The sequence below is a fragment of the Sorex fumeus genome, unplaced genomic scaffold (assembly GCF_029834395.1).
Source record: "Sorex fumeus unplaced genomic scaffold, SorFum_2.1 ptg000169l, whole genome shotgun sequence".
NCBI classification, from domain to species: domain Eukaryota; kingdom Metazoa; phylum Chordata; class Mammalia; order Eulipotyphla; family Soricidae; genus Sorex; species Sorex fumeus.
In genome coordinates this window covers 12,402,501-12,417,243 of record NW_026606226.1, presented here as the reverse complement: position 1 = coordinate 12,417,243, position 14,743 = coordinate 12,402,501, and the positions used below count along the sequence as shown (strand labels likewise).

General features: G+C 49.8%; 1 protein-coding gene across 1 annotated transcript in view; it reads left to right on the top strand.

Annotated features, from left to right (window-relative positions):
• The window catches only part of ETS1 (ETS proto-oncogene 1, transcription factor), a 147,575-nt gene that overhangs the window by 20,122 nt on the left and 112,710 nt on the right, over positions 1–14,743 (top strand). Inside the window, exon 2 of the mRNA XM_056107679.1 lies at positions 709–791. Within this exon, the coding sequence (XP_055963654.1) occupies positions 709–791 (83 nt within the window). The remainder of the gene's footprint in view (positions 1–708; positions 792–14,743) is intronic.

Below are 14,743 nucleotides of genomic sequence, written 5' to 3'. Positions count from 1 at the left end.
GCGCAGCCGCTTTTGCTCCTGGAATTCTAAAATTTTTAATAATTGGGGTCCGGAGACATCTCTGAAGCGAGCTAATTGGTTCTGAGATGCATTTGTGAGTCTCTGAATCATGGCCATTAATGCGCTTAATGGCACCTGGAAGGGAGTTCATGGGCGTGACAGCCAGTACCCCGAGGGGAGGGGAGACGGGAAGGAGTGGCCTGTTCCCTGTCCCTTGAGGTCTGGAGTTTGCAGACACTGGTCCCATATACCTGGGTTTTTCAGTGTCCTGGAGGCTTGAGGCTGCTGGGATTCATTTTAGGGCAGGTGGAGGGATGACACCTGCTCCCGCCTGAGGCACCCAGTGAGATCAGCCTGGCGCAAGGTCCAGGGACTTCTCTGGACAAGCCGCTCAGTTCTGAGATTCGTATGTGAGTCTGAAGGCCCAGGCTTCTTACTTCTTATGGTTGGCCGCCCAGAAATAAATGGGGTTTCCAGACCACGCTGTCTGAGTCAGGGGGCTGGCTCTACCGGCTTCTGGGGGCTGGTGTGGGGGGCCACTTTCTCTTTCTGACATTTGCTTTCTTCTCTGTGACACAAAGCAATGAACTCAGTGGTTCCTAAAGAGATGACCCCCCGCCCCAGCTCTGAGTGCACCCACCGCCAGTTTCTTGTGCACCCACAGATGCCCTCGGCAGTCTGGTGAATACTCTTCCTTCTCTCACACAGGTTCCGAAAGCACCATGAGCTATTTTGCGGCCCCTGCTGTCAGTGGCCCTGCTCCTTATCCGGTGGCACGTCCCACAGTGGCGGTAAGTGGGGCCTTCCCTTTGTTCCTCCTCAGTTTTCACATCCTCCTAGATGTCCCCCCCACAGAGGAGCCGGGGACCCAGTCTGAAGGTGGAATCAGAGGGGGAGTTCTTTGGAGTCACTTGTGAGGTTGTCCATCTGCATTTGGATCAAGGAGAAAACTGAGATTGACAGATTTGCCAGGGAAATTTAAAAGTCTGTATGTCTGCATGAACCTTAGATAAAATAGACACTACGGTACTCAGGACTAAAGCACTAAGGATCGAAGTTTAGTACTAGGGTACTAGGGAACTAAGTATAAATATACTCCCGTTTTTCTTTTTTTTAGTGAGACACCATGAGGTACAGTTGTAGATTTACAAATTTTTGTGCTTGGGTTTCAATTATACAATGATCAAATACCCATCCCTCCACCAGTGCCCATTTCCCACCACCACGGATCCCAGTATCCCTCCCACCCCTCATCCCCCCATCCCACCCTGCCTCTGTGGCAGGGCATTCCCTTTTGTTCTCTCTCTCCTTTTGGGTGTTGTGGTTCGCAAAAGAGGCATTGAGTGGCAATCATGTTTGGTCTATAGTCTACCTTCAGCATGCTTCTCCCATCCTGGGAGGAGGATCCTCCCAACATCCTTTATTTGGTGCTCCTTTCTCTGTCTGAGCTCCCTTTTCCCCTAGCATGTGTGGCTGGCCTCCAAGCGATGGAGCAAAATTCCTGCAGATACCCCATTCTTAAGTACAAATATGTACCTTAGGCCTGTTCAAAGCATACTTTCACTTATTTTTTGGTCCCATAAATAAACAGTAATTAACATGAACTTTCCAATCACAGAATTTAAACCAGGACATGAGAATAACAAGAACTGTGCAGAAAAATTGCACACACCCTAGAAGAAGACCAGGAAAAGGAATTTGCAATAGGGTTCAATAAAATTTTTTCCCAGAGGTAGGGCCTTTGCCTTGCACGCGGCCGGCCAGGCCAGCCCAAGTTTGATTCCTCCACCCATCTCAGAGAACCCAGCAAGCAACTGAGAGTAGCTTGGCACGGCAGAGCCTGGCAAGCTACCCATGCCGTATTCAATAGGCCAAACAGAGTAACAACAAGTCTCACAGTGATGAGATGTTACTGGGCCTGCTCGAGCAAATCGATGAACAATGGGAGTACAGTGCTGGACAGTGCTCTCTGAGAAGGAAGATACTCACCCCAACCCTGTAAGAAATATTCTAATAAATTCCGTATAAAGATATGCATTGAGTTAGGGAGACAGCACAGATGTTAAGGCATTTCTCTTACATGTTGTCAATCCAGGTTCTATCCCCAGCATCATATATGGTCCTCTGGGCAATGCTGGGAATGTCCCTCTTCCCCCAAAAAGACTTTGTACATAGACGATTAGAGAGTTCCCATCTTTTGCTGAGCTTTATTCCAGAGTTAAGTGAAACTGTAGATCAGCAGACATGCAACTGAGTATCTACTCTAAATTCTGTATATTTTCATGCACAGGGAACCATCATGTTTATTATTAGCCCATGCAAGTATGTTTATGGGTCTCTAAATAGACACCTATTTCTGCTTCTGGTCTTTGCCCTTCCTGAGGTTTTTACATATGTACAGATTTGATGCTGATCTCCTAACCTCCATTAAGATCTCTCACTTTAATTATGTATTAAAAGACGAAACATTGCTAAAAATTCTCCTCTGTAGCATTGAAAAAAATTGCTCCACAGTTGTTCTGTATTCAGAAATGATCAACACATCTTTGTTCACTGGTGTTCCCTTTAAAATGTCTTATTCCAAAATAGAGCCCTTTGCTATGCTGAAAAACTAGAACTGGGAAAGTGTGTACATAAACTTTAGGTCAGGAATCTATTTAAACAAACACGTAGAAGTTCAAGAAGGGGTGACTGAATTGTGCCAGGTAGAAACTATACTTGGGGGAGGTGAGGCTTTCATACAAGAAACACAGGAGAAACTCCTCCTGCTTCTCATATCGATGTTGGTATCTGCACAGAAAAGAGATAAAACTGTTCTCAAGGAGCATCTGTTATGGGGTTGTTGAAATAAGCAAGGATGTTGTGATTTCATGGCCAGATGTGTCATTGACTTGAAAAAAATTGATTAAAAAGTCATCTCTTGGGACCAGGGAGATAGCCCAAAGGGCAATAGTGCATGTGTGAGGCCTAGATTCTATCCCCAGCCCCCCAATTCCCCATGAACACCCACCAGGAGTAACCCCTAAGTACTGCTGGGTGCAGAATTAGCATATGTTAGTTTTCTCTACCAATATTGCAATCAAATTCAATGAGATTAGCAATTTGTGTTAAAAAAAATTAATGCCACTGTGGTGGTGGAAAATGGACACTGGTGGAGGGATGGGTGTTTGATCATTGTATAATTGAAACCCAAGCACAAAAATTTGTAAGTCTACAACTGTACCTCATGGTGTTTCACTAATAAAAATTAAAAAAAAATAATGCTATAAGAATTTTTAGTGTTTTGGATACTAAAAATACTAAAAATATATTTTAAGCATGCAAGTTGCAGGTCTAGTATTAAATGAACCTAGATCTTGAAATCATACGTGAGACTTAAAACACCAAAAGAACGAATTACTGTACACACATGTTGTCATCTATAGAATCCTTCCCTGGAGCATTGGATATACTGAACATTTTTAATGCATTTGGAATGTTTCTCTCTGGTTTTAAAACAAAGAGTCCATTTACTCCCCATCCCTGACAGCCATGTCTGAGACGGAGCATCCGCGTGTAGAATCCTCGCAGGGATGTCAAAGTTGCTTGGGTGAAGGCGGAAGATGGCAGAAAGGAGTTGCTGAGCGGTGGTTATAGCGCTTTCCTGCAGAGCTGTCTTTGGGCCACCATTTCACCATCTCTAGAACTGATTAAGCAACTTTCAGAAATACAGAAAGAGCAGAAAAGTTCTTAATCTTCATCAAAAGCTTTCTTGGAGAGATAGAGAGGAGAGAAAGAGGGAGGGAGAGGGAAAAGAAACGGAAAGAAAGAAAGAAAGACGGAAAGACAGAAGGAAGGAAGGAAGGAAGGAAGGAAGGAAGGAAGGAAGGAAGGAAGGAAGGAAGGAAGGAAAAAGAAAGAAAGAAAGAAAGAAAGAAAGAAAGAAAGAAAGAAAGAAAGAAAGACGGAAAGACAGAAGGAAGGAAGGAAGGAAAAAGAAAGAAAGAAAGAAAGAAAGAAAGAAAGAAAGAAAGAAAGAAAGAAAGAAAGAAAGACGGAAAGAAAGACGGAAAGACAGAAGGAAGGAAGGAAGGAAGGAAGGAAGGAAGGAAGGAAGGAAGGAAAGGAGGAGGGAGGGAGGGAGGGAGGGAGGGAGGGAGGGTGGCTGGTTTACTTATTAATACAAACTCAAGTTGGAGAAAACATCTCCTACAGAAGACGCAGAGCTTTCAACTGCCTCTGTAGTATGTCTTTGGACCCTGGGACTTCTAGGAGCCAGCCCACAGCCTACACTCTCCCCTGTCTCAGACTCCCTGCAGAAGGACCCTTCCCTTCCCTGACAAGAGGGTCAAATTCTGAGGTTGGTTCCCCCAAGCTCCCTTTTGCCACCAGTGGTGCCTCAGCAAATAAAGCAAGCCCCGCCCCAGCAAAGAATCCTTTAGCCTGCAGGAGGAGGACGCTCTAGGGGGGCTGCCCCCAGTGCTGCTGGAGGGGAGGATAGGAGGTCTCTGACTTAAAACGTTTTGGCAGTGGAGAGCACCTCCATGCAGGGAAGGCACAGCTGCAGTCTCGGCCGTCCAAGCAGCCGTCTTCATCAGCCTGCAACTGCTTCTCCTCCTGGGAGTGGCCATTCTTTGACCACTCACTTATAGGAAGAGGGCTTAGCAATGGTCCTCGCTCGCTGCCTGTGGTCAGCAGCAATCAGGCTGGCCACAGCTCAGTCATCTGCCTAGCCTCAGGTTGACCAAATCAGGCCCATGCCTCCACTCCAGGTCAGCCATCGAGAAACTCCAGTGAATGAATGAATGGAGTGAGGTCACAGCTTGAGGCGGGGAGAGCCAGGCCAGTGGAAGTCGTCTGGCCATTGTGTGTGGAAGGAGTGTGTGGTCAGCTACTTATATGGCCATGTGTGTCAGCCACCCTTTCATCCACAGGAGGAAGCGTTCTTTCCTGTTATGCTGCCTCGGGAGCCCCTGTGAGCCCTGGAAATTGCCGGCAGCTCAGTCCGGCCCTTCTCATTTCATCAGGCTGGGGTGGGGGAGGGTGGGAACTGGGAGGAAGGGCTGTGCTTAGTTTGGACCAAACAGGTCCTCATGCTGGGTTCTCTTTGAAGAGGATGGAGGGGTCCTGGCTGTGAAGGCCTCTTCAGTCAGGTGACTCTTAGGAAGTGCTCCTGATTGCTCACCCCTACCCGTCACTCCCTGTCAGAGCTCAGGCTGTGTGTGTGTGTGTGTGTGTGTGTGTGTGTGTGTGTGTTGGGAAGAGGGAGGAGGAGGGAGGTGGGGGGGTCAGCCCTATACCAGAGTGCTGGACCACGCAGGAAACACCAATGTCCAAGAGGACCAAGGGATATTTCAGAATGCCAGTCATTTCTGGAAGAAGCGGGATGCTTCGAGGCGGGCTGGGAACTGCATTGCAAGTGTGGCTCTCTTCAGCTTGCTTTGACTGGGCTTCTCGCTCATGCGGGGTGACTGTGTTTTCAAAAGCATGTAGGAATGAGGGTTCCAGAAAGAGTCCCACAGGACTTTTGATTGGACGGGTGAATGAATGCATACAGGAAAGACTTCAACGTTGTACCAACAGGATCCAGCATATGCGTGTTGGCCCTCGTTGCTTGGAGAATGCAGAGCCTTGAGGATGCAAGTCAGGGCTGTTTCCCCATCTTTCCCTGTGGCCCTTGGGAATGTCGGGATGGAGCTGGCAGAGGGGGGCAGCAGGCTGAGGGCTGACTGAGCTCAGACTGGTCTGCCCTGGGACATAGCCTTATTGCAGAGGCCTTCAAGGCTGGCCAGCCTGTGCTCAAAGGTGTAAGCAAACCCTCTTCTGCGTCCTTTTTCCTTTCTATAGTCAGTTGACTCTGGGGAGACACGTAACTGTTTCCTGCTCCCGATACTCCAGTAGGGCAGAAGGGGGACCCTGGGGCCTCTGACGGGAACTCAGCCCTGGGTCGAGCAGTTCTGAGGAGGGGTTTCTGGATCTGGGGACTTATTCAGGTCAGCTCCATAGCTGTGGCTTCGGACACAGTCTTGCACCTCACTGAGCCTCAATGTCCCCGTTGGATGAACCAGGCTGCAGGGAAGGTTTGGGGAGGAAGTCTTCTCTATATTGTCCCACAGGGTACCTGTTCCCTGGGTTCTCCCAGTGGTCCTTTCTTCGTTTATGCATTTATTTTGCATGGAGAGGGTCTCCCAAGAAATGCCCAGGGAGCCCAAGGCCTCTCCTGGTGATCTGGTCAGCTGTGATGGTGTTCAATGCAAGGGATCCAGGGGCACAGTACTGCTCAGGCCCTGCTTGTGTGGGGTACAACCGGGGACTCCTTCCACAGTGCTTAGGGACCTTGGGGAGCCGGGGATCAAACGGATGGGAAGCTTCCACTCATTTTCAACCCACCTCAGCTCTCGAGTCCCTCTTCTCCAGCTTTCTCCAGGCTGTTGGGTTGTCAAATGGACAGATGTTGGGTTGTCATATGGGCAGATGAGGACCTGGCCCCATGCTCTGTCCCTGCAGGGTGTGGCTGGCTGAAGACTAACTTGTGGGTGGCGGGGTGTGATGAGGGAGTGGGGGAGATGGGGACACTCTGTGGAGAAACCCTTTGCTTCCCTTAGGCCTGTTGGAAACAGCCCCTTCCTTGCCACCAGATCAAAGTTCTCTTGTAATGGTCCAGTGGTTTGCAGTCCCCTTGTGTAAACAGACCAGGTTCTCTTATCTGAAGTAATTGCAGTTTAATTGGGCTCCCTGGGAGCTGAGTCTGCCTGAGCTGTCCACACGGCCCCCTCCTCACACAGGGACCCAGATCCCCATCCCAGCCTCAGGCTCAGTGCCAGACCAGGTGCTGCGCCCCCAGACTGAGGGGTTGAGTCAGATGGCGAGGGGCTCTGAGGCAGGGCAGACCTCTGTTTCCTCTTGCAACTGGCAAGCAATGGAGAAAATAGTGGGAACCAGAGAATTGGTGGTCACAGCCTCCAAAGTGGACACAAGTGCGTGCGCACACAGACACAGACAGACACAGATACACAGATACACACAGACACAGACACAAACACATACACAGACACACACAGACACAAACACACACAGAGATATACATGGACCCACAGACACAGGCACACAAACACACAGAAACACACACAGATACACAGACACACACACAGACATACACAGACCCAGAGACACACGTACCATAGAGACACAGACACAAATACACACACACACACACACACACACACACACACACACACATCCAGAATGTGAACAGAATTGGGAAAGGAAATTCTTTTCCTGGTTGTTTTATCTTTGGATAGATAGGTGAACATCATATTTAGGGGAGTTTCTAGCTATAATTCTCAGTGGTTAGAAAAATTTAAATTAAAAGAAAAATGAGTGATGATTACCATTTGGGTTTTGTTTTAGGTTTGAGGCCACATGCGGCTGTTATCTGGGCTAACTCCTGGCTCTGTGCTCAGGGATCACTCCTGGTACGCTCAGGGGACAAAATGGGGTACCAGGGATTGAACCCGGCTGGGAACAAGGCAAGAGCCCCACCCTGTACTATCTCTCCAGCCCTGCCATGACCTCTTTTACCAGCATCTTCCAAAGTGGGGATTTGTTAAACTCAGTCAGCATCCCTTGAAGGAGGGATGAGAATGTCTGGTTTATGGGGCTGTATAAGCCACTGAAATCCTGGGGTCAGGTCCAGGTGCAGGACAGGTCTGATAGGTGCCTCTTGCCTCTCCACAAGGTCCATCTGTCTGTCTTGTAGGGTTGGTCCGTGACCTTAGAAATACCCAATGGCCCCTGGCAGGAGAAAGTTTCCCCACCCCTGCAGAGAGTAGAAACCAGCACAACCAACTATCCTGCTTAGAAAGGAGTCCCTGAGAAGAGGTCATGGATAACCCAAGTTACAAAGTTGGCAGGACAAGAACTGCAGCCCAGAGTGCCCTGTAGTCATTTTTCTGAAGCTTGGTCACATCTGAGAGCTCTCTTGGCAGTGGGGGCTTGAGTGTGGCGCTCGCTGCAGCCCTGAGCCTCGGACGGGCAGGTCTACAGACCCGTAACAGACTTTCACTCACGCACTCATAAGACATGTTTTTTTCTTTATGATTTATTGCTTTCTTCCTAGTTCGGGGACTGCACCTGGTCATGCTAGGGGACCATTTCCGATGATACTCAGGTGGGACCATAGATGCTGGGACTTGAACCCAGGCCTTTCTCAGCCCCGTACAAAACATTACCCTCCAGCCCCGTGAACCCTCTCTCTGCCTGTAGGTGACCTGGTCTTTACAAATGTAGGAAAAACTTGGAGGTCCTCTGTGTAGATCTCCGGAACACCCAGTCACCGCTCCAACATGCCTGAAGCTACCCCCGCACCCCCAGGCCCCAAAGTCACTGGAAGTCTGAGGGCTTCAGGCCCTGGAGAGAAGTAGACTAATGTCCCATGGACCATGGAGAGTCCCCAGCTAGTGTGCCAGGCCTGAGGTCCCCCAGCCCTTCCCACTGGATACAGCCTCTGGGTTAGTTCAAGTCCCAAGCCTGATGTGACTGGGTGCCATGGCCACCAGCTTGGGGCACCACCTCGGGCATCTTGAGGGGACGCCATCCCTTTCTTGGAAACCAAGTGCAGCTGTTGGGGTGGGCTGCCGCCCCCATTCTCAGCCCTGCAGCAACCCCCTGCCCACCCTTCCCTGGCCTCAGACCTGCCCTTTCCCCAGGGCCCAAGCCCGTTGCTCTTATTGTTTTCAGAAGAATTTCCTGGCCTTGAGGCTAAAATTAGCTGCCCTTTGAGAGTTTCCTATTTGGTCTGTTCCTGCCTTTCCTGGTGGGGGCCCTCACCCCCACACCCTGCTCAGTCCCGCCGAGCCAAGGCACGTGTCAGGGGACGCCTTCCCTCCGGCCTCCCTGAGGAGCAGGACAAAGTGCCTCCTGCAGCCCACGTCCTTGGAAGGCGGGGAGGTGGTCACCCCCTTGGGAAGGGCCACGGCAGGCCACGCAGAGAGACTTGCTGCAGAGATGTGGCCCACGCATCTCACATTGTTTGGTCATCCTCGACTGGACGGAGTGGGGTGGGCACCAGGAACTCCAAAGCGTCGTTTGCAGAGAAATGAGGCAACTTTAACCTTCCTTATTTTTAGTCTTTCTGTGGGGGGTGCACACTCAGTCAGGGACTACTCTTGGGTTAGTGCTCAAGAATTTTTCCCAGTGGTTCTGGGGGACCACGTGGTACAGGCGTCTGACCCTGGGCATCCACCTCTGAAGTCTGAGTTCCAGCCCACTGAGCCATCAGCCTGTCCGAACATCGGGGAGAGCCGAGGCTTGCAGGGGAGGTTCAGGCAGCCCTGGAAGACTTTCCTACACTGTCAGTAACCCGAAAAACCATCCAGCCTTTGGTCTGCATGTTGCTCTCCCTTGGGATGGGGGCAAAGGAGGGGTGGCCGTGTCCTGAAACCAGGAGAGAAAATGTGGAGTGCTCGGATAAAAGTGGGTGCTAGGAAGAGAGTCAGAGACCAGGGGCCAAGCTCTTCAGGAGGTGGAAGATCAGAGAGACAAAGCGGCAAACCCACTGACCCCTCTCCTGGGCATCAGGAGGCTTGGGGATCCTGGCTTCCGGGCCTGGTCTCTCCTAGAACCCTTACTTTGCAGGGGCATTTCCAGAACAGGACATTTATCCTTGTGGAGGAGGGGCAAACCACAATACTTATAAGAACAGCGGTAGCTTGGACTCTCACTGAGTTTAAAAATATTTACCTATCCCAGGGCTGGGGGGATGGCTCCAGGCTCCAAGGACTAGAGCACGAGCTTTAGGCTTCCTGACGGTGGTTTCCTGAGCACTGCTGGGAGGAGCCTCCAGGCCCCAGTAGGCCCTGAACTCTGCCTGGTGAGGTTCCAAATGAACAGAGATACCCAACCTAGGAACATCAGCCATAATAACATCCGCGTCTTAAGAATATTTTGTGTGATCCGATGACTGTGGCTGTGTGCTCAGAGTAAAAGCGACCTCTTTCTGAGGTCGATCAGAGAAAACACAGAGCATGGGACTAAGCAACATATAGGAGTCGGGCCACGGAAAGCACAGTGGGAGGGGACTTGCCTTGCAAATAGCTGACCCCCATTCAATCTCCAGCACCACATATGGTCCCCTGAGGACCCTGGGTATGTGCCCTGAACATAGAGTCAGGTATGCAGCCCCCAATAAAACAAAAGCAAAGACAAAAAGAAATGAAGACAGACTTTCACCGTCTTGGAAACACGGGCTCCTCACATGTGTGACTTGGGCCATAAAAGGACTCCCCTAGTCCTACTTGTCCATGTCGAGGAGTCTCTGGGGGCAGAGAGAAGGGAGACAATACACAGTAGAGATGGTTCTGAGGTTCGGCTGGGCTGGGATGAGGGAGCAGAGCCAGCTTCGGGGGATTGGCCAGGAAAGTTGGGGGCTCCTCACTGCAGTGTGGGCAGCTGGACAGGGACAGGTGAGAGAGTAGCTGTGACCTGACCTGCAGAGGTGGGGTGGCCATCTGCACACGGGGGCAGCGGGTGGTGAGGAGGTGACCATGGCAATGGGGGGGCAGATGGGCTCCAGCAAGTCTGTGGACTCTCCCGAGAGTCTCAACACCCAATGGCTTCAAGCCGTTGAGGGGTTCCCAGCTCTCACCCCTCCCCTCGTCTTAGTTACGTGCCGACCACCCAGTCCTGGAGCTCTGGGCATGACTCCAACCCTTGGTGCCTTTCTTTGATTTCCCTCTTGTTTCTGTAACTGGCTCTTTCATTACTGCTGTTTTCTTCTTAACCATAGGTGAATTTGCAGGCTCTTTAAAATCAATCATTTTATTTGAGTTATTTTGGTTGGAGGACCATACCCACTGGTGCTTGGGGCTGACTCTCAGCTCTCTGCTGGTGGTGCTCAGTGCGAAGGATGTCACTGAGGTGAATTGTAAGCAAGACAAGTGTTTTACCCCCTGAACTGTCTCTCCAGCCCCTCTCCTTTCTTTTTATGTCACTGGCCCTGGATCCATACTCCTCTCCAGGTCTTGTAAAGTCAAAATCTAACTTTACTGCTGTCTTCTACCAGCTCTACTATCGAGAATGCCGCCAAGTCAAGTTCTCTTCCACCTTGTTAATTAAGACTTACAGGCAGCATTCCCACCATCATCAGAGCTCACACTTAAAGGCATAGATCCCCTTTTCCTTCATCCTCTGTCATAAATCCAGCTTGATTCCTCCTTGAATTTATGTTTCTTGCTTCTTCACCTCTGCACCCACAGCCCTATTCCTATCCTCTATCCTAGAGCACTGGCAGTCTGGGGAGACGAGTAAAACCCTCACTAGGGTATGAAACTTCTGGAGTACCACTGGGGCCAGAGAGGGAGCACAAGTCAGGCTCTTGTCTCACACCCAGCTGGCTCAGGTTGAATCTCTGACCCCCATATGGCCCACTGTCGGGAGTGATCACTGAGCACAGAGCCAGTGAGTAAATTCTGAGGACAGTTGGGTATGGCCCCCCCAAACCAGAAACTAACCAGCTGAACAAAATAACTTAAGGGGTACAACCTGCTTCAGTCATCAGGCCAAATGACATCTGATTGAAACATTGAAATCAGCAATTAAGCTGATTTCCCAGATCATGGTAAACAGAACTTAAACAGAGATGAGTAACACTGACTGCTCCTCCGTGCAGGCCATTGTGCCTCTGGTGAGTGCCTGTATCTTCTCTTCTATTCTGCTCCATCCATGTCAACAGTGCTATCAAGCAGATCTTTCCAGAACATATTGGTGCGTTATGTCACTACCACTGAAGCAAATTCAAGATTATGACTGGGGGCGGTGGGGGGGGGTGGCATTGGGCAGAGAGCTAGTACAGCAGGTAGGGCATTTGCCTTGCATGCAGTGACCCGCATTGGATCCCTGGCATCCATATGGTTCCCTGAGCACTCCCAGGAGTAATTCCAAGTGAGAATTGAGTGCAGAGCCAAGAGTAAGCCTCGAGCATCACAGAGTGTGACCTAAAAGTTAAAAAATAAAAGATAAAAAAGTGTAAGGACTATGAAATGAATATCCCTTGAACTTTTATTCTTACTAATTGTCCTCCCTGACAAGCATCCTTAGTGGCCAGTCACAAGCTTCCCGTCGTTGTCCTGCTGAACAACAGTCTTCATCTCTCTCCAGCTCCACTGGCCTTGCTCATTCCTCTTGATATGGTTGATGTGAATCTCTCCACCTTTCCATGTATGAGTCCTTCAACAAAAGTTCTAGGCTAGTGCTCAACCTTACTTAATCAGCATCCTCAGGAAGTCCTTCCCTCCCCCTGCACAATGGTGCTGAATCCTGTCACCCCCTTCCCGCCTCCCTCTCCACCCCCATCATCTGTGTCCTTGTCTATAGGCCCCTGTGGGTAGTGTTCGCATCCTGCTCCCCTTGTGTCCCAAGCATCCAGCACAGTTGGCTTAGGCTGGGTGCATGGCCTAGATTTGTGCAGTGGACATGCGGGTGAGAATCCATCCTGCACCTACTCTTGGGACTTTGTCCCCCAGCCACAAAGTTGTCACATGGCACAGGGTGGAGAAAAGAGTCTGAAATGCAATAGCCCTGGGATACCCTCTCCCTGATGGTTTATAGGCTGCAGAAGCTCCCTGGTCCTCTTAGACTTTCAGCTGGTTGTGTGGAAATGGAGGTGTAAAGGATGCCAACCAGGCTGGGATGAGGCTAATATGTGATCCCCTGTGTACCCTGCTGAGCGTGCCAGCTGGCATGGAAGGGGTGAGTTCCTTGAAGTTCTTTCCAAAATCACAGAGGTGGGGTAGCCAATGGGGACTCGTCCACAGGTTTCTCCCAAACCCTGGCAAGGCCTGGTAGTGTGAAACCCCCTCACCACTCACCCCCATCTCCAAGAAGGAGTTTACTCTGGATACTGGAAGTTGTTTCGGGCATTGCCCTTGCAAAGTAGTGGGGTGAGGCCGGGTTGCCCCAATTTTTGACCTGCTCATAACCTGCTGCTTCTTCCTCCATTGAGGCAGTTTCAGAAAGAGTTGGAAGGGGAACTGCAGTTCCTTGAGTAAAAATGTCCTTTCCATGCTCTGGAAAGTCATGGAGTGGTGACTTGGTGACCGAAGGGAAAAGCTTTTAGGAATTTCCGCAGGAGAGGCTGGGAGCTCCTTCTGGGGCCGCTGTCTGATCTCCTCATTTGAACTCAAGAGGTCTTCTAAAACCACGGAGGCCCCCTATGGAGGAAGTGGCTCAGAAATACAGTCCCGCTTCTCAGATGGTCAAGAGCCCCCTCTGCCTGTCACCAAGAAGCCAAGTTTGGGGTTGGGGTAGAGTTCAGAGTTCAGAGTGGTAGAGGACAGCCTGGTCTGAAGCAACCTGCTGGAACCTGGAGTGCCCAGCAATTCCAAGCTTGGTCCTGCAGGTGATGATCTTTTGCTGACAGGGTACCACCTTCCAGGTGCTGCCCCAAGGCTCCTGGGAATGATCTTATAACTGCAGTGGAAAACTAGGTGCAAATGAATCTCTGAAGAATCTTCTACTTTGGGGGGTCTGGAGTGGTGATTTTTTTCCTTGGTGCCAAGATGCTCTCTTCTGAGTATGAATTTTTGAGTTTATGAATAATTGCCAGGTGGGGCAGAGATGCCAATGGTGGACTCTAAGCACGCTGACTTCTTACTTAGAAATTTGAGGAACTCAATGGGATGAGGAGGTCTTTCTATTGGGGGACTTTGGGGACTTGCACCCTACTCTATACCACCAAGGAGTAACATTTGCTGATTAATATTGATCAATTTAAACACATCGAATGCTAGCTAATTTCAGTCTCTTAATAGACTTTTTTGTGGTTACAGGGAAGAGAAGCGGAAGGAAGGGAAATAGGAAGTAGAGACCATACCAGGTGGATTTACCTCTTATTCTCAGGAAAGTCTTTCTGTGGATTGGTGCTTCTCATATTGAAGCTGCATGTTTCACTCTCCGGCCCAATCCCAGGACTGTTACGATACTTATATTAAAATAAAATACCCAGCATGCTTGAGGCTTCCCAGACATGATATAGTAGGCACTTCATTTCATTCACACCTCACCACATAGATCTTTCTTCGCTTTCCAGTTTTCCTAAGCATAGAGATTCGCTTGCTGTTCCTATGTTCACAGGCTGGGATTGTTATTCACATTTTGCAACTGAGTAAACCGTAATTTCGATGGACAAGTATTAAGAGAGGTGGAGTCAGGATTTGAAACCACATGTCCTTGTAAGAGTGAGGTCTGAACATGCAACCAGGCCCCCCCAATACTACATTTGTCTTCCCTTAGAGGGAATTGGGCATGAAGTGCCTTTGTGGATTGCATAAACCTGAGAAGAACGAGGACGATTTTTCACAAATATTAAGAGGAGAAAATTCCACTTAGCAGTTGATGCCTGGGGTAGTGGTGTGGGGGGATGAGGGGTGGACAGAGAAATAACTCAAAGGATGAATACAAAGGCATTGCATTCAGGAGACCTCAGTCCCATCCCCAGCTCTGCATGGCCCCCCAGTCCTGCCCGGAGTGAACCCCTGAGTTTGGAGCCAGGAGTGGTAGATCAGGAGCCACTAGGTGTGACCTTCCCCAAAACAAACAAGGCAAACCAAACCAGTGACTATAAACTATTAGGGGGGTTCGGGGAACTCACACCATACTTTGCAGGGAGGAGGATACCCCCAAGGAGTGACATTTGCTAACGAATGTCAATCAATTCAAATACATCGAATTCTAACTAATTTGGGTATGAGTTGATTTGAGGGGGATT